The 22432-nt window shown below is 56.6% G+C and overlaps 8 protein-coding genes across 8 annotated transcripts; 4 read left to right on the top strand and 4 right to left on the bottom strand.

Moving 5' to 3' along the window:
* Positions 1 to 1134: 1134 nt before the first annotated feature.
* YTM1 (Ytm1p) lies at positions 1135 to 3223 on the bottom strand (the record flags this gene model as incomplete). Its single annotated transcript, XM_076681477.1, has 6 exons — positions 1135 to 1575; positions 1662 to 1808; positions 1881 to 2165; positions 2239 to 2425; positions 2553 to 2748; positions 3046 to 3223. The coding sequence occupies 6 exons, from the start codon at positions 3221 to 3223 to the stop codon at positions 1135 to 1137; spliced, it is 1434 nt and encodes a 477-aa protein (XP_076531406.1).
* Positions 3224 to 3614: 391 nt separating this feature from the next.
* Positions 3615 to 4628, top strand: JCM15063_000060 (uncharacterized protein; the record flags this gene model as incomplete). Its single annotated transcript, XM_076681476.1, has 1 exon — positions 3615 to 4628. One exon carries the CDS (start codon positions 3615 to 3617, stop codon positions 4626 to 4628), a length of 1014 nt encoding a protein of 337 aa, XP_076531405.1.
* Positions 4629 to 5666: 1038 nt separating this feature from the next.
* PUT1 (proline dehydrogenase) lies at positions 5667 to 7851 on the top strand (the record flags this gene model as incomplete). Its single annotated transcript, XM_076681475.1, has 6 exons — positions 5667 to 6149; positions 6248 to 6337; positions 6417 to 6862; positions 6934 to 7025; positions 7098 to 7526; positions 7604 to 7851. 6 exons carry the CDS (start codon positions 5667 to 5669, stop codon positions 7849 to 7851), a joined length of 1788 nt encoding a protein of 595 aa, XP_076531404.1.
* Positions 7852 to 8139: 288 nt separating this feature from the next.
* On the top strand, positions 8140 to 9359 carry JCM15063_000058 (uncharacterized protein; the record flags this gene model as incomplete). Its single annotated transcript, XM_076681474.1, has 4 exons — positions 8140 to 8400; positions 8491 to 8877; positions 8996 to 9257; positions 9331 to 9359. The coding sequence occupies 4 exons, from the start codon at positions 8140 to 8142 to the stop codon at positions 9357 to 9359; spliced, it is 939 nt and encodes a 312-aa protein (XP_076531403.1).
* A 237-nt stretch (positions 9360 to 9596) lies between these two features.
* On the bottom strand, positions 9597 to 10931 carry JCM15063_000057 (uncharacterized protein; the record flags this gene model as incomplete). The annotated part of the gene is made up of 7 exons (XM_076681473.1): positions 9597 to 9662; positions 9745 to 9812; positions 9894 to 10137; positions 10219 to 10273; positions 10343 to 10371; positions 10439 to 10674; positions 10757 to 10931. 7 exons carry the CDS (start codon positions 10929 to 10931, stop codon positions 9597 to 9599), a joined length of 873 nt encoding a protein of 290 aa, XP_076531402.1.
* A 636-nt stretch (positions 10932 to 11567) lies between these two features.
* JCM15063_000056 (uncharacterized protein) lies at positions 11568 to 13949 on the bottom strand (the record flags this gene model as incomplete). The annotated part of the gene is made up of 3 exons (XM_076681472.1): positions 11568 to 13114; positions 13183 to 13329; positions 13409 to 13949. The coding sequence occupies 3 exons, from the start codon at positions 13947 to 13949 to the stop codon at positions 11568 to 11570; spliced, it is 2235 nt and encodes a 744-aa protein (XP_076531401.1).
* A 2392-nt stretch (positions 13950 to 16341) lies between these two features.
* On the top strand, positions 16342 to 18644 carry JCM15063_000055 (uncharacterized protein; the record flags this gene model as incomplete). The annotated part of the gene is made up of 7 exons (XM_076681471.1): positions 16342 to 16649; positions 16729 to 16737; positions 16810 to 16949; positions 17009 to 17037; positions 17108 to 17540; positions 17593 to 17952; positions 18016 to 18644. The coding sequence occupies 7 exons, from the start codon at positions 16342 to 16344 to the stop codon at positions 18642 to 18644; spliced, it is 1908 nt and encodes a 635-aa protein (XP_076531400.1).
* A 282-nt stretch (positions 18645 to 18926) lies between these two features.
* On the bottom strand, positions 18927 to 21938 carry JCM15063_000054 (E3 ubiquitin-protein ligase RNF216; the record flags this gene model as incomplete). The annotated part of the gene is made up of 11 exons (XM_076681470.1): positions 18927 to 19342; positions 19410 to 19541; positions 19611 to 19732; positions 19800 to 19847; positions 19911 to 19980; positions 20049 to 20121; positions 20187 to 20256; positions 20324 to 20508; positions 20571 to 20650; positions 20716 to 21077; positions 21151 to 21938. The coding sequence occupies 11 exons, from the start codon at positions 21936 to 21938 to the stop codon at positions 18927 to 18929; spliced, it is 2346 nt and encodes a 781-aa protein (XP_076531399.1).
* Between the last annotated feature and the right edge of the window lie 494 nt (positions 21939 to 22432).

The following is a 22432-nucleotide window of genomic DNA, read 5'->3' as shown; positions in this document are numbered from 1 at the left end:
CGTCACCTCCTCAAGCTCGGATCAACGATGCGCACACCCTCCGACACGCCCGCCTTGGCTGTCAGCAACGAATGTCTATCGCGTCGCCCCCACATCGTTCCGAATGACGACTTGATGATGTTCCTCGAACAGATCTACTCGCGCTCGACTCAAGCGCATCCCCGAGCGAGCTCATAGGGTCACTAAAGAGACGGAGCTCGGTAACCGATCGACAACGTGTGTCCGGTGACTCCATCTCCACTCCTTCTCCGACTGTGCAAACGTGCCTCTCTGCTCGCTTACTTCGACCTTTGTCCTAGCATCACGGCAGACTGGTCAAGGCCAAGAAGCTGGTCAACGGCGTGTCGATTGGCACGGCGCGGCCACGGTGGTGCTCTGAGTCGCCCGTGTCGCCCTAATGTGGGGCAGTTCTCTTTCTTTTCCTAATCTTTGAGCGATAGACTGACCGTCTATGGATATGTTTGCAGTAAACAGGCTGCTACCATCCTGGCGATTGAACATCTGTGAGCTCCGCTTACTCTCTCTTTGTCAATCTTTGGGACAAGAGCCGAACTCGCTTACTGACTTCCTTGCCTGTCTTCTCCTTCACGACAGGTTTTCGCCTGCCTTGCAGACTTCAGCAGCCTGGTGGATGAGCGGGGTGTCACTGGCCTCTCTGACGAGCTCTCGGTTTCGGTCTCGGTTTTGTAGTGATTTTCTTTCTGAAATACATCTCTCTTTCCTCTTTCCAAACGGCTCAGTGCTATTGCAGGTCAGAGAAGATGTGCAAGATCAGAAGAGCGGACCCGGGCCTGATTTAGCGAGGCCACAGGGATCAGCCTGATGAGAGGGAGCGATCAGCCGGCTGGCAGCCTGATGAGCAGGTCGCGAGCAGCCTGATGATCAGTCTGCCTGCAGTCCGGAGCCAGGTGGTATCAGCGGCCTAGCAGGCTGATCCGGGGTCAGACTGCTGGCAGTCTGCTCATCAGGCTAGGTCAGACAGATGGGCATGTGGTGGTGTAGCGCCAATCGGTGCTGAGGCGACTTGCGGCACATCTCTGGAGAAATCTCTGCCGAAAAACGGTCTCGAGCTCTCCCGATATGTATGCGAGATCATGTTGTATGTGTTCTCAAATCGAGAGGAATGTACGGTAGCTAATTCGCTTCGGCAACAATCGCGTTCTCCTCTTTCCCACTGATTTTCCACACGGCAACTTTGGCACCTTCGCCTCCTGCGACGATGCGGTCTCCATCCCAATCGACACACAAGATCTTGTCCTTGTCCTTCTTGCTTCCGTCCTGAGGAGACTCTTGTTCCTTCTGAGGCATGTCGAGTGTGAAGAGACTCTGTTTAGGAGACCTCGCGTCCCACACGCGCACGGTCGAGTCGTACGAACCCGACACGAACATGAGTGGATTTGTCGGGTGTGCCGCAACGGACGAGACGGGTCCAGTGTGACCCGACAACGAGAGCGAGATGGACGAGAGAGTCGAGTGGCGCAAGTCAAACAACGACAAGAGTCGATCGGTCGAACCGGTCAAGAGGAGGGAAGGAGTCGCGAGTTGACACAGATCGAGGTGAACCTTGTCGGATGCCTGGAAAAAGACAAAGCGCAACGAGAGCGTCAATGATCTGAAGGTTCTAAAGGGGGAAAGCGTGCACATTTTTGCCGACAACTCACCTTGTTCTCCTTTTCGATACCGTGCTGCAAGTCCCACACTCGCACAGAGTGATCCCAGCCAGCCGAGTATGCTGTGTTTTCGTCGCTTCGATCAAAGATCGCACGCGACACCTTGTTCGTGTGTCCCCTCAGAACAGCTGCTGGTAGCTACAGACCTCGGAACAAAAGCCAGAATCAGCATCGCGAGATGGAGCGTAGGATGGATGGGAAACAAATGACCTTGTTCTTGACCAAAGTCTGATCGGTGCCCTTTCTTCGCTTCTTCTTGGTCCTCTCGAACGTGGCGTGGTCAGCCTCGCCCTCGTTAACGCCTGGCGTGAGATCCCACACTCCAATGAGCCCGTCCCAGCCTGCGGTGAGGAGGTGAGGAGCGGACGAGCTCGACGCGGCAGCAGCGGGACGAGATCGAACCGAGGACACGGGCGCTTGATGCAAGGAGAGAGTATAGATGGATTTCGGCGCGACTGGAGTCATGTCCATGTCGGTCAACGACAATGCTGGGGTCTGCGCGAGCGTGAGCGAGTAGTTGGATCAGCTTTCGTCAACAGAGGGGACGGGGAAACTCTCGGTATCGTACCTCGTACTCCCACACACGAGCGAGTCGGTCCATGCCTCCACTAGCAATCCATTTCTTGTCGTCAATCGACTGGTGAATGTATGTCGTCGAGAGGACCGAGAGATCGTGACCGGCAAAAGTGAGCGGCGACGAAGCACCAGTCGTTTGCAGCGACGAGGTTCCAGCGTACGAAGCCGTGAGGATCGCACTAATCACGGGCACGGTCACGCGTGACGGCAAAGCGAAGCAGGGCAGACAAAAAGAGAAAAGGACAAGGAGAGTGAGAACAGAGTTCAATTGCAAGAGCCAAGATAGTTACGGGGTTTGGGACGCACCCAGGTACGCTCACGTCGACATCGCTCACCCAATCCTCTGCAGGCAACGACTGATCCAACTGAGGCGGAAGCGTCGACGGCAAGAACTCGACATCGAGCACAATCTCCTCGGAAGTGTTTGTCGCCTGGCAGTATGCGCCAAGCGACGAGCGCAGCAGAGTCTGGTCGATCAAGAAGTCGAACGGAACAGGTGAATCTACTCGGCGGGAACAGGCAGGCAAGTCAGTCTCCTGTTCTCGTGATCGAGCACCTTGATAGTCATGTAGGGAAGGGAGGTGGTTGGGATGGCATCAGGAAGTGAAGAAATATTTTGATTCGACATCGCATGAGAAACCTCGAATGCTGCTGTACGAAGAATACCAATGTCATAATAAATTGCTCGTCATGTGCCACGGTGTAGGGTTGGGAGGTGTCGGGATAATAGGAGAGGGTTTGCCCGCGAAGCGGAAAAAGAGACGAGCCAAGCGGAAACAGAAGGCGACATGTAACTCACCATTCTCAAGCACTTTGTTGATCAACTCGGACAACTGGAATCGTCGCCAGGAAGCGGGCACGAGGAATTTGGCAGGCGGGATCGTGTAGGCGGCATCTTTCGTCGACAGGCGGATCGCAATCTGCCGCTCCTCAGAGGTCGAAGCTATCGGTTGGCCGAGATCTGCGGTGAGCGACATGACTACAGAGCGAGCTGGCTAGCTGTTGGAAGCGTGCTGTCGAGAGTGAGGAGAAAAGAGCAGGAACGTCGGGTTTTTTTTCTTGAGGCGCGCGTGGCTTCGATTCTGTCGACTGTCCCCCGTTTCGCGAGCTGGCATACACTCAGGGTCGAACAGCTTCCAACATGCTCCGACTCGGCCACGGTATGAGCTCGTCGAATTAGTCCTGCATATCTGCATTCTACGATGGAATACTCTGTCATTCTGATCTGAACCGAATTACCGCAGAGAAAATGTCTGTGCCGCCCCCCCCGCTTTTTTTGCGCCAACTCCCGAGGATAGGCCTCATGCGAGCTTCTCTCGCTACTGCTCGCCTTCAGGCTCTTCCAACGCCTTGCACACACGGTCAGCAATGCCACCAACATACACGACTGCACGCTCGCATTCCTACACTCGCCCGTACGCTGCAACTCGACTCGGAGCGGCGCCCGCCGAGCCTGCATCGCTCAACGCTCCTGGCTCGACCCGCTCGAGGAAACGCAAAGGCACGCCGTACAAGTCGCCAGCACGCACGATTTCGACTTCGGGCAGCAGCTCGTCGGCGGGTTCATCCTCTTCGTCCTCGTCTCGCTCGACCGGGTCCGGCCCCGGAGGAGTGATCAACGTCTCGGCGCTCTTGCGTGCGATCGCCAAGGAGGGCACGCGCGAGCTCGACAACATTCGCTACAAGCCTGCTCCCCTGCCCTCGCCCGCTTCCTCGCCCGACAAGCTCACCACGGCATCGGCCGGCGCAAAGAAGAAATCAGCTACGCACTACAAGCGCGACGTCCTCATTCCGATGGACCACGACTATGGTCGGGGCAAGCGATCCTCGAGCCTCGGTGGAGGCACAACTCGCACGAGGTCTGCACTCGCGGGAGCGGCCGGCAAGGGCAAGGGGAAACTGACAGTTCCCCCTGTCTCGGCCGCGACTTCGATGAGACGTTCGCTCAGCCAAGATCCGCCAACCACGCAGCTCCTTCCTCCTCGCTCGCCCCAGCTACAACAGCTGTCAACCTCGGGCCGGTCTGTCATGAATCGCTCGACTTCGCTCGGTCCATCACCTCACGTGCCGTTCTCCTCGGCGACTGGCGCACACACGACCTCGACCGCACACCTCTCGACCACACCGCTTGTCGAGTCTCAAGTTGTCGTCGGAAGCCCTTTGGCTCGCAGTTTCACCAAGAACGTGCAAGGCGAGATTGAAGAAACCCTCGCCGACGGATCGAGCGGCAGAAGGAGCAGGAACCCGAGCTCGGGAGGACGAGCTCTGCCCTGGAGCACCGCGCAAGTGTCACCCAATCCTTCACCCCGGACATCGCCGCAGCCGGCTCTGCAGAGCGCATTCCCTGAAGCAGTCTCGAACGACATCAAGATCTCTGCTTAATCGTCCTCCTTTTCCCTCCTGCTTCACTCGCTCGCTCTCCCTATCTTGCCTCGGACCTTGGCTCCTTGTTGTTTCGACCTTTTCTCTCTGGCTTACTTTCTGGATTTTCGGCTTGTTGTTGTTCATAGATTTCGATATTGGCCTTTATGATTTTCTTTTTTCCAGTTGCTTCTATTAATCTGGCAATGATGCCCATTGATACACGACCTTCACCGTATGGACCAATGTATACGCGTCGGGCTATTTTCATCTCGGTACCGTGACCTCAAGAGCTCACAACCTGAGGAGAGCCTGCCGACGGTGGCAAAGTCAAGCCCCTCCTTGCGTGCTTGTCCATATTGTGCAATATCAGTCAAATCTGATTGAGGTTGGAGCTCGTTTGAACCGGTGGCCGAGCGCGATCATTCGATGCGCGGGATGAATGCTGATTGTCACAAGAGCTATTGTAACATGTACAGGAGATCGCAAGGTTTTTGTCGGCTCGCCGTCGCGATACAGCGTCGTGTGGTACTACCGGCGGACCGGAAGCTCGAAGCGCGGCACTAGGCTGTCACGAAGCGCGAGGAAAAATGCCGAGGCACTGGCAAGTACCGGCAGCACGGACGGAAGGTTTCGACGTCGGTTCGATTGGTTCGCTCGCGGAATGTTCCGCAAAGGATACCGACGGCAGTGATTAGAGACGGGAGACATTACTGAAATCGATTCCGAGCGGAAGAGATCCGCAGAGCTCAGCGCTCGTCTTCGGCTCGAAGCTTATCTCGTTCGGATCTGTTGCGATCTCGTGTCTCACCCAGATTGCCGAAAATTCCAGACGGAGATGGATTGCCGTCTCGAAATCGGCCAGGCAAGCGCGAGAAGGAAAAATAAATCCCGAGAGAGAGACCCTCGAGCCGACGCGGTAATTTTCGGTAGTCGTGATTCGTCGGGCCCCGTCTGTTCGAAAAGGGCAGCGGTTCCGGACCGACTCTATCTCTTGCTTTCCCCCTTTCCCGTGGACTGCCCGTGCTCCCCGCCTTCAAGAGAAATCGCACAGAGACGATGCTTCGCACGACCGCGACTGGAATTTGCCGCCGCCAAGCAGGGAACCGTGCGATCCACCACTCTTCGAAATCATCCAACTTGTCGGCCGCGCAAAACCTGCACTCTTCGTCGCGCCCGTTCCCGGCGTTCGCACCATCTCGTAGGACCCTCGGATACGTCGTTGGAGGTCTCGCCGTCGCCGGAGGTGCAACTTGGCTCGTGTCGTCCCGAGGCGAGAACGAGGGTACCCCACTAGCGCAACTCGCCGCTTCCCCTGCTACGAACGACCCGCTCTCGGCGCTCAACCCGGACCGACTCACGAGGACAACCGCACACTTGACGACTCAGGCCGTCAGCGAGCTCGTCCGCCAATGGGTCGTGTTCGCCGTCAGCGAGCAATCGGCTTTGGTCGAAGCTGGACCTTGGATCTTGGGCAAGATTGAATGGACTCGAGACAATGTGCCCTTGTTGGGTTCGGCTGTGTGGGCCGTCTTCTCTTTCGTGCGTGGCTTCTCCTTCCACCTGGCGGAATTTTCGGCTCCGCCAATCTACGGCCTCATCGTGACCTCGGAACTCACTCTCGCGAAACTGTCTCACAGGGTATGGAATCGACGTTCTACAAGGTCTTTGTTGGCGGGGAGTCGGTTCCGGGATGCGAAGAGACGGTCAACAAGTATGCGAAGAATGGCGTAAGTCCTCCAAAGTCCAAGTCCCGTGATTCTTCGGACGTGCTGGCTGACATGCCAAACTTTTGCGCTGGGAATCTAGGTCGGAGTCATGTTCAACTACTCTGCCGAGGCACCTCTCGGAGCCTCAAAGCCCAGCTCTGGTATCGACCAGTCGTCGATGCGAGAAATCCACAACGCAGTGGTCGAAGCGGCGAAACTCGCGCCCCCCGTCTTCCCCTCTGACGCTGTCCCGGTCACGGCGATCAAGCCTTCGCTCCTCGCGATCAAGCTTACGGGTCTCATCTACGACGCGTCGCTCCTCGCGCGTGCTTCGAGCGCGCTCGCCAACAACTCTTCGACTCAGCGCGGCGGTATGATCGCATCGTCGACGAGCTCGCGACCCTTCCCGGAAAGCCCCGAGCTGTCCGACGACGATCACTTGCAGCTGGCCAAGCTGTACGAGGGTCTTAGGCGGGTAGCTGGTGAGGCGCAAAAGCAGGGCGTCCGGTTGCTGGTTGACGCCGAGCAGAGTTGGTTCCAGCCTGCGTGAGTATCGCATCGCCAGCCATCCATTCGTGGCACACGAGACTGATATCGTCTCCCTCAACAACGTTCAGGATCGACCACTTTGCCAACTTGCTTTCGGAAGAATTCAACAAGCCGGATCCTTCACACTCGGGTCCCGCTGCTCCCATTGTCTACAACACTTGTAAGTCTCCCCAGCTCGGATCTGTCGGCTTTGGTTCACAACGCAAATACTAACGCTTGTATTGTCCCGCAGACCAATGCTACCTCCGTACCACGCCGGCCAAGCTCGAAGCGGCGCTCGCTCATGCCACCTCGAACAACTACTCGTTCGGTGCCAAGCTCGTGCGAGGAGCCTACGTCGAGAGTGAGCGCAAGCGCCACTCGGTTTCGCCCGTTGCCGAATCGGAACCGTGCATCGTGTGGAACTCGAAGGACGAGACCGACAACTGCTACGACAGCTGCGCAAGCTTGCTCCAAGACCGTATCGCGAGCGACTTTGTCTCGAAGGAACGCGCCGTCGGCAAGGCTGGTGTCGGAGTTTGCCTCGCGAGTCACAACGGCACGAGCATGAGGAAGTTCCTCGAGAACCTCCGCAAGGCCGGTTTGGCCAAGGACGGTGCGGATGGTCGGCTCGAAGTCGATGACCGTTTGAGGGGCCGAGTCGCGTTTGGCCAATTGATGGGTAAGCTCGAGTTCCGCGATTCCCTGTCCCCGAGTTTCGCAGTGAACGTAGACATTGACGCATCTTTTCCCGCATAGGCATGTCGGACAACCTTACTGCGACTCTCCTGTCGCTCTTGCCGCCTCCTACTCCCTCGGCTGTTCCCCTCGTCGTCAAATACGTCCCGTACGCCACCTTGTCGCAGGGACTGCCCTACCTCATTCGCCGAGCGAACGAGAACCAAAGCATCCTCAAGGGTGACCCTACCAGCGGTCGAGGCGGAGCTCGCGAGGAGAGGCGAGCGGTCGGTCGCGAGATCAGGAGCAGGATGGGCCTGTCGTTCTGAGTTTCTTTTATTTCTAAAATGTTGTGTCTTTCGAGTGCCCCCTTAGATCAGCATTGCTTCTTTGCGCATGTAGACGAGATTATATTGTTGTAGTACTATCACCTGAAACGCTTGCAGCATATCCATCCATCCACTGAGCGAGCGCTCCTTTCCAAAGAGGCTGTGCGCAGAAGATGCATAGCCTTCCACTGCGGATTCGAGTGGGGGAAGACGTGCGACGTCATGAATCGCCGCGACTTTCTATCCCCCCTTCTTCCGCCACTTAAACCCAACATCTGCATCAACACCATGACCACATCTTATCCTAGCGACGCGCCTCCCTCGTACAGTCAAGCGTCAGCCGAGACTGGAGAGCGAGACCAGAACCACCTCGCAGTGCCGGGCGCTCCCAACGCTCTCGGAGGTCGAGGTCGGTCGGAATCGCATGGATCGTACACGGCTTCGAGCGACGAGGAAGGTGCCGAACGAGGCTTGTCGGCCGAAGAACGAGTCGATATGGAAGACTCGTTCCGTGAACTACCCACGGGTTGGCGTCGTGAATTCGATCCCGTACGTCTGTACTCTCGAATTTAATCTCGAGGGAACTCCTACCAACCTCGGGGAGAACGTTCAATTGATCGATTTCTTGTTGGTCATCAGAATTCGCAACACTTTTTCTTTGTCGACACGACTGCGAACCCTCCACGTTCAATTTGGACTCATCCATTCGATGATGAAGAGTTTCTCAAAGCGAACCCACAATACCGTGAGGCTTCGAGGTTGTACACACCTCCGCAAGGTGCTCCGTCAGCATCTGCAGCGAGTGGCGTGACGGATTCGAAGGATGAGAAATCGTCTGGACACCACTCGTTCCTTCACCATTCAGGCGGAGGTGCAGCGGCTTCTTCAAGTCATTCGACGACGTCAGCGTCTTCTTCGGGCAAAAAAAGCAAGGACGAACGCACTCTTGGTCGCAAGTTGAAAGACAAGATGACGGGTTCGACGCATGAGGAGCGAGTTGCGCAACGCAAACGTCAGAAGGAAGAGGTACGCTTCTTTTTTCCTTCTGCTGTCCCCTATCCTAGCTCGTCGACATTCAGTGATTGCGGACCCGGTTCCACTGACCACGTGATTCTCCGGAACTCTGGCCGTTGCGTATTTGTAGGAACTCAAGGCGTACCAGCAATACATCATGCGAAGGAACGAGATCTTGAAGGCGCAACAAGAAGGACGCTACCAGACCGTGTACGCCGCTCCGGCTGGACCGTTCGGTCGACCAGTCTATGGCGGCAGGTACGGCGGATACGGAGGATATGGAGGGTACGGAGGAGGGTACGGTGGATACGGTGGAGGGTACTACGGTCGGCCCGGGTACGGATATGGAGGAGGAGGAATGGGCATGGGTGCAGGCATGGGACTGCTCGGAGGTAAGTCGCTGTCGACGCGAATTTCTTTCGAAATCCTCGTGCGCAAGTTGCTAATTCGATGATCTGTACATAGGTCTCGCCGTCGGCAGTCTGCTCTTCTAGAACTTCCGCCCAGTTTGATAGCCCTAATTCTTCTCTGCAGTGCCTCCCTTGTTCATAAAATCTACCATAATCTGTGTACCAATGCCGACGCTTGTTGCGAAATGTACCTCGTCTGATTTGTTGTTCGTGCTGGCGACAAGACGTAGAGCCTCTTCTCCTTGCTCACTCGATACCGCTAAGAGCAAGAACACGAATTGCACTCAACACACACAGCTGACGGACAAAAAGCTGTTTCTTTCACGAGTGGGTCCATTCGGGTTTCTTCTTCTCTGCGAATGCCCTCATACCCACCTTTTGGTCGTTCTGCGTCCCGATCGTACAGCGTCAGCTTGACGAGCAAGGATAAAGGTGGTCTGTTGTGCGCCTCGGGCAGAGAGGAACTTACGGTCGCGAAGAGTTGGTGGAAGATGCGTCGTTCAAATCTCAACCCCTCTTGCAGCGAAAGTTCGTACGCTGCAAGGAGATTTAGGATAGCAGAAATGAGTAACGGACACCCTTGGTTTTTCACGATCGAGACAAAAAAGAGAAGCTGACCAGCATTGACCCCTTCCTTGCCAGCTTGAACCGCAACTCGACCTTTCGAAGCGATCTTTTTCGCAACTTTGACCGATTCGTCAACCACGTCTTGACCTTCCTCAACGACACGACTGACGAGTCCCCAATCCGAGGCTTGTTGAGCCGTAAAGTTTGAACCGGTCAAGACGAGTTCCATCGCTCGAGATTTGCCGATTGCGTGCGTGAGGCGTTGAGTACCTCCTGCTCCTGGAATGACTCCGAGCTGGAAGGATGAGGGTGGTTTCAGCAAATGTTGAGCATTTCGGATTACCGTTGGTTCGGCTGTAGGAGGATTTGTTCTCACGTTGATCTCGGGTTGGCCAAACACGGCATTCGGTGCAGCGAGGATGATGTCGCACCTGAATATACCGATTGACGAATCAGTACTGTGACATCAATGACGAGCAAGCGAGAATGGAAGGAATCACATCATGGCAAGTTCGCAACCTCCTCCGAGCTGTGTCCAAATGGTGTCAGTCTCGGTTTCTAAACCAGAAATGCTGGCAGAGGCACGAAAGATGTACCGCGTAACCACTGACTGCCGCGATGATGGGTTTCCTGAACTTTGTCAACTGAGTCCAGTGGGCCAAGAAGTCCGATTTGTACACTTCAGCGAATTCCTTGTCCTTCATCTCCTTGATGTCGGCGCCGGCAGCGAACGCTTTCGAAGAACCGGTCAGGACGACGGCATGAACCGAGTCATCGGTCGAGAGGGAAGCGAGCGCCGAGTTGAGTTCGTCGAACAAGGCAGAATTGAGAGCTGTTTCCGTCCATAGTCGACGAGAGGTCAGTTTGAGCGATTAAGCGATACGCTTCTGCTCGAGAGTAGAGTCATGACGCACCGTTGAGAGCTTTGGGGCGATTGAGCGTGATGAGCGAAACGCCGGGACTCGGCGACGACAAAATGATGTTGTCGTACTGTCCAGTCGCAGCCGACAGAGTTCGGATCTGGACAGGCGCGATTCTCGAGAACCTGAGAGGCGTGACAGTCGAGCGTAGGGCCGTGCGGGCAAACATCGTTGCGGATGAGCGAGGGCGAACTTTGGGTGTCCAGTGGGGAGCGAACGCGGTGGATGCGGCACGAAGAGCAGTCGGGCAAGTCTAGCGGTATCGATGTGAGCCGAACGAGATTGCGCCGAGACCAATGGACGAACGAGAGCGAGTAGAGAGAGAGAGAGACGAAGAAAGCTAACGGAACGCGCAAACCGGCAAAGCGAGACCGCGGGGAACCGATCGCGAAGTCTCGTCTAGTAAAAAGGCTCTTTTCACTCGCACGCCCACTTCGTACTTGTGTGAGAAACAGGTTTGCGTTGCGAGGCGGATCGAGGGAACAGGCAGCAAGACTAGAAAACCAAACTAGGTTGCTAAACAAGTTACACGAACAAGGAACCGGGAAGGAGGACGACCAAACGTTACAGAGAAGCACATACAGTGGCGAGGAACGACACGATGCAGAGAACTGCGAGGGAATTTGCGGAGAACGAAGAACGAAGAACGAAGATCGACGCGGGCGCGAGGAATGACGTTACAAAAGGGTAAAAACGAGCAGGGTAAGGGCGTAGAGCGGGGTATATCGATCGGCTTGCTTCACACGATTGCGAGACCGAGGATGAGACGACGTGAGGTGAGTGCCAGTCACGATGGGGCGAGGTTTCAAGGTTGAGCAAAGTGCGAGGGCCAGTACACCCCGGGAGGTCCTGCGTTGGCGTACGCTGACCACGGCGCAGAAACAATTGGTGGCAATGCGAGACCGGGGTCGATATGCGGCCAGGCCGCGAGTCCAGTTGCGAGCGGCACCCGTGCAGGACGGAAAGCAAAGTCGCTCGTGGCCGAATTTCCAGTTCCAGGTCGAGGAGTCGATGTGCCGGTATCGAAAAGAGGAGCTCCGGGACTCGAAGCCGCTTGACTGGAACGACGGGTAGGGGGTACCGGTGCGAACGTCGCGTCGAGCGCGCCGACGGGGCCAAAGCGGAAGTGACCTGCTTGAGGTGCATACGTCGGGGCGAGGGGAGATGTGAGTGGAGCAGGTCGTGAGTTGCTGGGTGCGGTGGCAGGAGGTGAAGACCTGAGGCCCGAGAGTACCGAAGATTTCTGCGGCGCGTAGCCTGATCGAGCAGACTGGTACGGGCTCGAGGCAAGGGAACCGCTTCCAGAGCGGCCATAGGATGGCTGACTCGAATGGGGAGGAACGGGATATTGCGCGAACGCATGCGTTAGGTGACGAGATGACTGCGGGTAAGGAGCGTGAAGCGATGCGACGAGAGGCGCGGAAGGTGGCGTCATCTGATGCAAGTACCCTTGACCTTGTCCGGCGGCGAGCGAGTAGTAGTCGAGTGAGCTGATTCGCTGATGCGCGGGTCGGGAAGGATCGTAGCGGGGCGAAAACGAGTTTGCGAGCGTGTTGAATTGGTTCATTCGGTCGTGAGTAGCAGGTCCGAGCGCACTGTGAGGAAATCCAGTTTGAGGAGTGCAGCCTAATGGCGTAAGTGACTGAGGTCGCGAACGCGGCGACACGCGTGGATCGGAGGTGAACGCCCAAACCGGCCTCGAGGACGATAGCGCAGCGGCGGACGATCGTGAACGAGCCATCGGCGGAGGTTGATGTGAGACCAGCATGTGGGGAACGATGGGATAGCTGGCACGTTGCGACGCCTCCTCATAGTTGCGTTTCTTGTGCCTGTCCGTTCCAGCTTGCGAGTTCGGAAGCGAGCCCAGAACGAGAGCTGGGGGTTTTGCGTGCGCGTCACGGTCGAGAATGTTCGAGGGCTGCTCCGGAGGAGGGGCAGATGCTGGCGCAATCGGCGGGAACAGTGGAACCGCCCAGGACATCGTCGGAGTCGAGTTTGCACTCGCGGCGCCACGATCGACCTTCTGCCGTACGCTCCGCTCGGCGCGCGCCGTGATCTCTTGACCCTGTGACGGGAAGCTCGCGGCCGCGATGCCATGTTCAGTTCCGATCGGCGCAGGCCGCACGTCAACGTGATGCAGAACGCGCGAATTGGTGGCAATCTTGCGCGGTAGACGTCCGAGCCGCGCGTTGCGGGCGGCGACATGTCCTTCGAGCAGCTTGAGGAACGAGCGGAACTCGCGCTCGGAGACGTGCAATGACCAGTCAAGCCCTTTCAAGAATTCGGCTTCGCCAGCGACGAGCGGTTTCAGCTCAAGAGACGAAACTTGAGACCAGGTTTGAGCGGTGTAGGCTATATATCGAATGGCAATGTGAGACAAAGAATCAAAGAAGTCGATGAATAGGCTTTTCAAGACTCACTATTGTCATCCAGGACTTTATTGGCCAACATCAACCCAGTTACAGCCAGTCGGAATTCGGATCCAGCAGCCCCTGCAATGACGTTCTTCTGCTTGAGGCGAGACACGAACAAGAGCGCCAGCAAGACGACGGAATGCGAAACTTGAGCTGTCAGCCGACGGGTCAGGCGGTTAGCGCTTCCAGATTCTCCTCCCCCACATTTGTTTTTCAGCAAGACGAGACTTACTCGTTGTGAGCACGTCATGGCAGAAGCCGACGAATCTGCGGGATGGCGAGAATTGCAGCCGCGCAGAAGTCCCACTCCCGTTGTCTCGATCGCTTGCCGGGTCTTGCTTGTCGTCGTTTGCGCTATCTGTGGCAAACCACAGCCAGACGAACATCTCTGCGGCGAACGATGCGAGAGGAGACGGCTGTGGGAGTGCTGCGACAGGAGGAGGTGAAGGCGGAGCCTGTTCGTGTACCGCAGCCGTATCCAGCGTGTGATGTGTCACGGTCCCAGAGACCCTTGCCATACCGAGCACGACGGTCGGCCGTCCGGGAGTAGCGCAGAGGCGGGCAATGTTGGCCGGACGTTGATGTTCCCCGGAGTGGAGGAAGACGACGTCCGGAAGGGCGGCTGTGCGACTCGCACTCGCGCCCGGCGAGAAATGCGGTCCTGGAGCGTTGACCAGACGAGGGGAGCCGCGAGTTGAGAGTCGCGCCGCGCCCCTCTCAGAGCCGGACGTCGACGCGTGAGCTACTGAGCGAGACTCGAGCGTTCGATTCATGTGTTTCACTCCTCAAAAACTTTTTGTGCATATAAGCCGCGCCTGTCACTGCCGACGTCGGTATCTGATCTGTTATGTACAACGATCCAATCTGGCCTGAATCGAGAGACCGAGACGACGCTACATTAACATAACCGCTGCAGAAGCTACTCGGCGTCGATCGACTTCGGACAGTCACGCAGAGCGGCATCGGAGGAGGCGCACCGCTCTATTGAAGCAGCAGGGGCTGTGCCCAGCAATATTTCGGGTGCTCCGGAATAGCTGGATTGTAACCCGGATGGTTGGAGACCGACCAGGGTCTGCTATGTACTGCGTCCCTCGTTGCCCGCTTTCAATCCGAGAACACGTACAGTACGAGACGGGACAAAGCGCCCAAAAAAGATGAGACGATTTCGTGCGCGATTTTCATGACTCTGAATCGCTTAATATTTGTCGCGACTGGCGCGGGTTCGGCTCGGACATCGCCTCATCTCGCTCGCTGCCAAATCGTCCAGGGACCAACTCGAGATGTTGAGCTGTGTCGACCCGTAGGCAGAAGGCGCGTACCGGCGGCCACGCAAGCAGACGGGTCTTCACCGCTCACGATCTTTGACACGAGCACTGACCCTCACGAGTCACGATCTCGTGAGCGCTTCTCGTGCGAGTCTCAGAGAGGCACATGAACCTCGACACGCTAGCACTGCATCGTGCCGGCGCCGATACATATCGCAAATGGTATTGAATGGCACAACGATCGGTTGTGGAGACTGCGGGAGCAGCTCAGATCGATTCGAACTGTTCGCCTGTACATGCATGATCCTCGTCCCGGGCCCGAGGAGAGATTCTGTACACGCGCTGGACGAGCGCAGTTGACACGTCGTTGGCGGAAGAGGCGGCCTTGTCGTCGGTCGGACGGATGTCGCCGCATAAGCAAGGCGAAAGCGCGGGTCGCTGCCGACTCGGAGCGCAAGGACAGCAAGTCGGCGCTCCTGCCCGGTTTTAATCAGCTCGAGTGAGACGGTTGCGGAACTCTGACGGTGGGGCCGGGGTGTTTCGGCACTTTCGAGGACTTCAACTTTCAAGAGCCTCGTCATCAGGCACCATACCTAATCTATCGGTTAATTTAGGTTTTCGAGGCACCTCGGTCGGGTCAGACCTCTGTCGCAGCATGCCTGCAGAGGATTCAGGAAGTCTTGACCAGCCCAGGCTCCGCGTGATCCGTCAAACAAGCTTGCACAGTGATCATTTCGTGAAGTGCGCGAAGCTCAGCTGGGACCACGATTTACCGCAGGGCGCGCGACGTTGCGGGGTTCCGTCTGAGAAGCTTGGGTTGGTCGTGACGAAAGTCCTATGCGCCGTGCGGCACCAGACGGTACAGTCTCCGGGATAAATCGATATACAGTACAGTGCACTGACGAACAGCAACGAAGAGCCGAATGGGATCGTGCAACTTTTGCGATCGCTGACTTTGTCGAGATCTGCAAACATGGTCCGAAACGCGACGAGCCTATGCATGTCGCACGCTAACGAATACGGGCTCTCGGGACCGTCCCCTTGTCGCTGGTTTGTGAGGCCGACTTGAGGCGCGCATCTGTCTCGCAAGTGAGGAGAGGGCAGTTTTCCAGAGAGGCAATTATCCCAGTTGAAGCAAGTATGGTTGGCTGAGGCAGATCCTAACCAGTGCAGGCGGAACCAGAAGGCAACGCTCCGGGAAGGCGGAAGGCGGATCATGGGGAAAAATTTACAGTGCAGCACTGCAGAAAATTCAACGAAACGGTGCCTCGCCCGACGAATTTATTTAGGACGATCCCCCCTTTTGCGCGGGTTTGCGTTTCGCTCTCGCAGACATCGCGGCCTGTCCGCGCAATAGCCGGTATACGCGCATTCGCCTCAAGACACGCTCGACACGCACATAAGCGTCTGGACTCGCGCTCAAACTACATCCCGTCTATCCCGGTCAGCAGCGCCGTTCCGCGGCCTCCGAAACTGTTCACCTTCCCGAATTCGAGGTCGAAACTTGAGTGAACCTTGAAGGCGATCCGTGAGCGCATCTCGCTCCTGTCTCCTGGACCCCTCTGCGCCGTGGCCGCCTCGGCTTGTTCGCACAGACCCACACCGGACTCCGCAACACAGCACTTGACACGAATCGGTTACTTGCCGCCGCTCGATGAGGTCGTCGAGATCCAAACTCGGCGGTCTTGAACGCTTGCGTTATCCTCCTGCATTTGGCTCGACGGCGTACGCCTAGGACGACATCGCTGACTGCGTTTCCGATCCGCCCCAGAGTATACAGGGTCTGGCAAGGACGGCCCGAATCGACGATTCAACCCGACCTCTCGACTGCTACAGCTCCTGGTCCGACAGGCTTCATCGTTGACGATCAGAGTGTCCTAACACGTCTGGCGACCCGATGATGGTGACGTCGGCTGACCGAAAGGAGCCGGCGGAGGGACAGCGTGCGCGACCGGTAACGGGTGGCGAGGAAGCAGGGCCCCGGGCCGTCGAGTATGGCCGCGAGAGTGAGGTTGACGGGCATGAGGAGGACGAGGAGGACGACCAACGCTCGCTCGACGGATCTAGCGATGGAGGCGACCACGACGAGGAGCACGCTCTTCGCGGTTCCTTTGCTGATTCTCGGACTGGCTCCTCGACCTCGACAACCCAAGACGGGGTTGCTGGGGTACCGGCACCACAGAAGACTCAGGCGGCCTTTGTGCACAAGTGAGTGCGCCGTCTCGGCTCATACTGGTCAAGTGTCCTGCTGCCTACGTGGTTGTTGACATATTTCGGTTCCTCCTAGACTATGGTCGTGAGTTCATTGTCACCTCAATTTGTTCAAGCACGGCATCATCCGTGGCCTCTGACGGGATTGCCCTCGCAGAATGCTTTACACGCCGTCGCTAGCACACCTCATCGCCTGGACCGATAACGGGAAAGCTTTCACGGTGTTCCATCCCACCGAGTTTGCTCGATCTGTCTTGCCACAGTTCTTCAAACACTCCAACTTTGCGTCTTTCATTCGTGAGTCTGTCTCATCTCTCCCTCCCTCGAATTGTCGTATTGACCTCGTGACGATTCAGGACAACTCAACATGTATTCGTTCGCCAAGGTAGGCTTGTTGATTCTCATGCGGCCTTGCGATTAAGAATGCCCAAGCCGATGTCAATTTTTACCGGCAGGTGAACGATGCTCTGACCGGCACGAGCGCACAGACAAATCCTGACGGCTCTCAGGTGCAAGCCTGGGAGTTTCAGAACCCGGCCTTTCAGCGAGACCGTCCTGACTTGCTTGCTAAGATCCGGCGGAAATCGGCCAAAGCGACTCCGGTCTTCCCCGTCGCACCAGGGCGTCGGCGGGTATCCACCGTACGTGCTGCTTCGGCGAGGCCTCAGAGAGAAGCTTCAGTTTCAGACGATGCTGGGGACGAGGAGGAGCCCGCTCCGCGGATTCAGCCGGCTGCGATTTCGGCCCCTCCAACTCCCTCAGTTCTGTATCACGAAGGTTCCTTGCCAGCAGCGGGCATCCAGAAGGTCGTTGGCGGCCTGACTGAGTTTCTGCCTGTCGGCCCTCCGGACGCACGGCCAACGCGACCCCGTTCGCGCGGCGAATCCAGTGAGCCCATCCCTTGGTTCAGAGCGCTCCAGAGCTGACCGGTCCGTTGCAGCAGTTGATACCCCAAGCAACCGTTCGCCGGCGTCGTACGTCCAGCCTCAACCGCTCTTTGCACCGCCGCCGCCAAATCCATACTATCCCTCGACCGGACAATACCAGTCTCCTCCTGCTCGAAGCCTAGGCTACCCTCCGGTCCCAAATCAGTTCTACTCATCGAATCGGGTACCGCCTCTGGACGATGCAGTTGCGCGTCAGGTACTCGCTCTTGAGTCGCAGATCCGTAGTCTTGGCGAAGCGCTCTATCACGCGCAGCAGGACCAGGTTGCGAACAGGGCGGCAAGTTATCAGGTCCTCGGAATGCTGCTGGGGATAGTAGCGGACTTGGACGTTGCAGAGAAGAGGAAAGAGGAGGGTAAGCGTTGCGGTCTCATCTAGATTGGAGAATTTGATCTGAGACCGTCTCTTTCCGAACTAGTCGACGCATGTTCCCAGGCACTTTCCAAGCTTCACCCCGATGCCTGGACCCACTCGTCTTCCTTCCAGCAACCTCACGCTTACCCTACACCATCTGGAGCCCATCCCGCTGCGCCCAGCTACTCTACGTACTCGTCTTATCCTCCAAGCGTTCAAGCGTCGCCTCAGACCACCAGCTATCAGCAACTCAACCGCATACCGACTGCTGAGTCTTACACTCGTTCCTCTCGCCCCGATTCAGCTCGCTCGCATCACGACGCTCCGCATTCTCACCCTCCGCATATTCCTGCCGCTCTGTACACCAGGCCTGCTCCGATTGCGCAGTCGGCTGGAGCTGTTCGACCGATGTCACCGGCTCGGCCGCTCTCGGCTGCCTCCATGGGCAGTCATCAGCCTCCAGCCGTTCTCCCGGGACAGCAACAGCCGCCACCACATGCCTCGCAGGCCTATCCCGCACCTCGAGGCACCTGGCACAGCAGCGTCGCTCCCAACCCCCGACCAACCTCACTACCCTCCCTCTCGTCTCTCCTCGGTGGGGTGCCAGCGAATGGCGACCGCCGACTGCACGACCCGACCGGTCGGGAATCGGAACCCCCAGACGATCGCGTGCGCAAGAAGTTGCGCCAATAGTCGTGACCGAATCCGAAAGATACCATATAACTTGCCTGTTGCCGTCGATACCCCGTATTCTTGTACTCGTTTACCCTGCAATTGTGCTCAGTCCTCGTTCCGCATTTTAGTCCCAAAGTTTCGAGCCGTTGCTTTCGTTGCGCTTGGCCCGACAGGGCAAGGAGTAGGCACCAGTGTGCGGCTCTGAATTGCAGACTCGCACAGAGGAAGTCGTACTAATGAGGGGAGGTAGAACACGAAGTAAAGTGAACAGGAAGCAAGCGACGCCGGTCTCTCTGTCAATCAACCTCGACGACGTTTCCCTTGGTGCTGAATCGGCCGTTCCTTCCGAGCCTGTTTCTTCGCCACGTACAAATTGTGCGCTCGTTCCCAGTCTCGGTAGGCGAGAGTCGCTGCATCTCGAGCCCATCGCTCGAGATGAGGGGCGTAGAGCGGATCGTGCATGTATGTATCGCGATAAGCACGAAGCCATGTCGCCTCGACCTGAGGCAAGTTGTACATGAGTTTCGGGAGAAGGCCAGCTACGACCGGGCGAGGTGGAGGCGCTACGACCGGGACGACGGGCGGATCGGGGACGTGAGGACGAGCGAGAGCGGCTCGTGCAGGTTCGTCTCGGCGAACGGGTGCGCCGGGGTTGGCCCGAGCTGGTAGCGCAGCTATGGCTCTGTCGAGTCTGCGCTGGTAAGCGGGTACCACGGCTGGCGAAGACAGCTCAGTCAGCCTTGAGTAGAAAGACAAGTCACAGTGCGGTACGACAAAGCTTACGGGCTTGGACATGCGCTAGCCGAGCAGGAGGTGGAGCTGGTGCCTGCATTTTGAGTCGTTCTAGCTCTGCGTCCGTAATGCCTGCTTGCTCGCGGGCAACCTCTTCCGCCTCGATACGGGCAGCTTCGATCTCTGTGCCAGATAGAGTGTCAATGTCAGTACGTCTGAGATGGGCTTCGATATTAGAGAAGATAGTCGGACCTTCGAAATGGCGTCGATCCGTGTCGTCCCATAACGGGCAGTGGAGTTTTGCCTTGGAGCCTCTCGGTGCGTTCGTCCCGGCATTCCTGAAATGTTCGTATCCTGGAATGATCTCGCCACAGCTGCATGAGCGTTAGATGGAACAGTCAGCGCACATACTCTTCGATCCTTTACGCGGTGAACACGCACATGTAGCACGATAGTGTTTGACACGAAGCACAGGTGATCTTGTTACATCTGCCGTATCTTTCTGAGTAAGCAAGAAAAAGGCTTGTCAACGGCGTCGAGGAAGACACTCACGAGTCTTTCTCCTTGATGTAAGGTTCGGAGCATTTCGGACATTTTCGAATCAGTGCAGCTGACATTGCCTCTACGGAACGACGAGAAGATACTATCAGTATATGTTATACAATAGGCATGAAACAATAGATAACGCACCTTCAACTCGATGCACAGCATCAATTTTGGCATCCTCTGTGACCTCCTGACAAGTTTTCGGCAGGTGATCCTTCTGCGAGATACGCAGTGAAGCCATATCAGTATCGATCGCGACTTGTACCTGACGCAACTCTTTACCTTTTTGCATTGTCTGCAGCTGATTACAGCACAATCTGGACGCTGACAATGCAGCAAGCGTTCTTGCTCGCTGGATGGTTCGGATACGCCCGTCAACTTCGGCGCTCCTTTATCAGTGTCAAGAGGGATCAACTCACTTTTCAATGATGCATGCGAATGGACAGAACGGGCACTTTTCGAGCCCTTCGAGTTGTGCCGAATCAATCTCCTTCTCTTGCCTGATCTTGTGCAGTGCGTCACGTGATTTGCGACGAAGAAACTTGACGATTTCGGAATCCGGGAACGTTGCAGGACAACCCGAAGTCGACATGCAAGGTAAGATCTGATGCAACTAACGCTGGTCAAGATCGTAGCTCTTCCACATCAATGACAATGCTAACATACATATTTGCGCATTCCGATCTGCGTCTCGGCGTTCATGATTGCGCAGTCTCGACAGAATTGACAACCTTCGGTACAGATGACTGTCCATATGTGGACTATGTCAGTTCAAGGTGGCAAAAAAGGGTCGGTTGGAGGAAGGACTGACTTAGCTGGGAAAATCCCGTATCGGCAAAACAACAGCCGCACTCGAAGAACGATCCCGAGGCGATCTCCGCTTCGAGCTTCTTCGCGAGTCGAGCCTCGCGCAATTCGATCGATTCGAGGCCGGGCAACTCTTTCAAGACCCATTCTTTCTCTTTCTCAAGCGCGTCCACCGCTCGGCCTTTCCCCTTTGCTTCCCGACTCTTGCTGCCGGGCATGAGCTTGAACCCACGCACAGCTTCATTCTGACGCGTAGCCTTTCGTGCCGCGACGTAAGCCGGGGCGTAGAAGTGGTCGCATTCGGTAAAGAAACGCTTCAGGTTGGTTTGCTGTATTTGTGGGAAATCACAATACAGCTGATCCAGACTAGAATTTTCGAAGAGCCTTGTCAAGATATGCACAGCCTGTCCCTCGCGCGGAAGGAGGATTAGGGACGCACGCGGCTTGCTCGTATTCTCGCCCGAGCGCTTTGCGCTGCTTGGTATCCAACCAGACTTCGCTGTCTTTCCTGACTTTGTCATCAAGGTCGTCCTGATCCATCGCCTCTTCAAGCTCGGTGTTGTCGTCTGATCGATCCTTGCCTTGTCTCCCACCTGGGTCGTCTGCCTTGCGAGGATAAGTCGGATGCGTCAAAAGTGATTCGATCACGAGTTCGACTTTGCCGGGCCCGAACAGCGGCATCTTGAGCAAGTCGCGTACATGAGTAGGTGCGACGTCCGGAATGATACTGCAGACGGTTGCGACCGCCTCGTCGAGAGGATCAAAAGGGACTCGAGCTGCTTTCGTAGATCCTCCGGCAAACGCGAGGGGCGGAACTCTTCCTGCCACTCGGTGACCGATATCTCCTTGTTTGGTCTCCTCTGCCTTCGATCCGCTCGCTTTCGGTTGATCAATGTGGTTCTTCTTTTTGACAGGCGAGTCGACGAGGACCAATTCGCCGTCCGAGTTGCAATACCATTCGGGATCCTCGCCTTGTTGATCTTGCTTGGGCGGACCATCCTGTACTCGAGCTTTTCCCTTGTCCTTCCGTTGCGCTCGTTCATCTGTGTGCAGATCGAGACGAGGTTCCCCCGCCGCAGTCAACTTGTTCCGATCAAGGTCGTTGTCAAACTTGGCCCGCTTGCGCGGAACCTTGTATGCGAGAGTGTTCAGATCATCATCGTCGGAAAGAACAAGGTCGTGCTTGAGTTCAGGTGGACGCCTTGGCGGTGGGAGAGGTGCGTTCATAGCGGATTCAGAAGCGATCGCACGGCGCAAGCGGCAGCGCTGTCGCTCCCGCGTTGCCCAAGCACACTGGACAAGTGCAAGCAGGTCCTCGCTGTCGTCCGAATTGAGAGAGTCGAGGTGAGTGAACCGCTAGGTTGAAACGTTGAAAGCTGTGCACAGCGACGCAGAGCGGAATCCGGTGCGCCGCGTATTTCTTGGACGCACGCGAGCGCACGCGTGCACGAGCTTTTTTGAGTTTGTATCTGGCTCGATGCCTGGGACCAACGATCGAGCACGACACTTGATCATCGACACACGTTCGACTTGGGTTACACACAGAGGATGTAAGTAATTCTAACGGATTCTGGGCCCGAAACAACGGATAACGAGAGAGCCTATAAACACAGGGAAAAGAGACGGGGATCAGACCTCTCCGGTGAGAAGGGCACTGTGAGCTACGGGGTCGAAAGAGAAGAAGGGAAAAGGGTCGGTCAAAAGGGAAAAGGAGGCGAAAA

Source organism: Sporobolomyces koalae, assembly GCF_050403365.1.
Source record: "Sporobolomyces koalae JCM15063 DNA, S_koalae_JCM15063T_v1_ctg72, whole genome shotgun sequence".
NCBI lineage: Eukaryota > Fungi > Basidiomycota > Microbotryomycetes > Sporidiobolales > Sporidiobolaceae > Sporobolomyces > Sporobolomyces koalae.
Note: the sequence above shows the minus strand (reverse complement) of the source record. Positions and strands in the feature narration are given on the sequence as shown.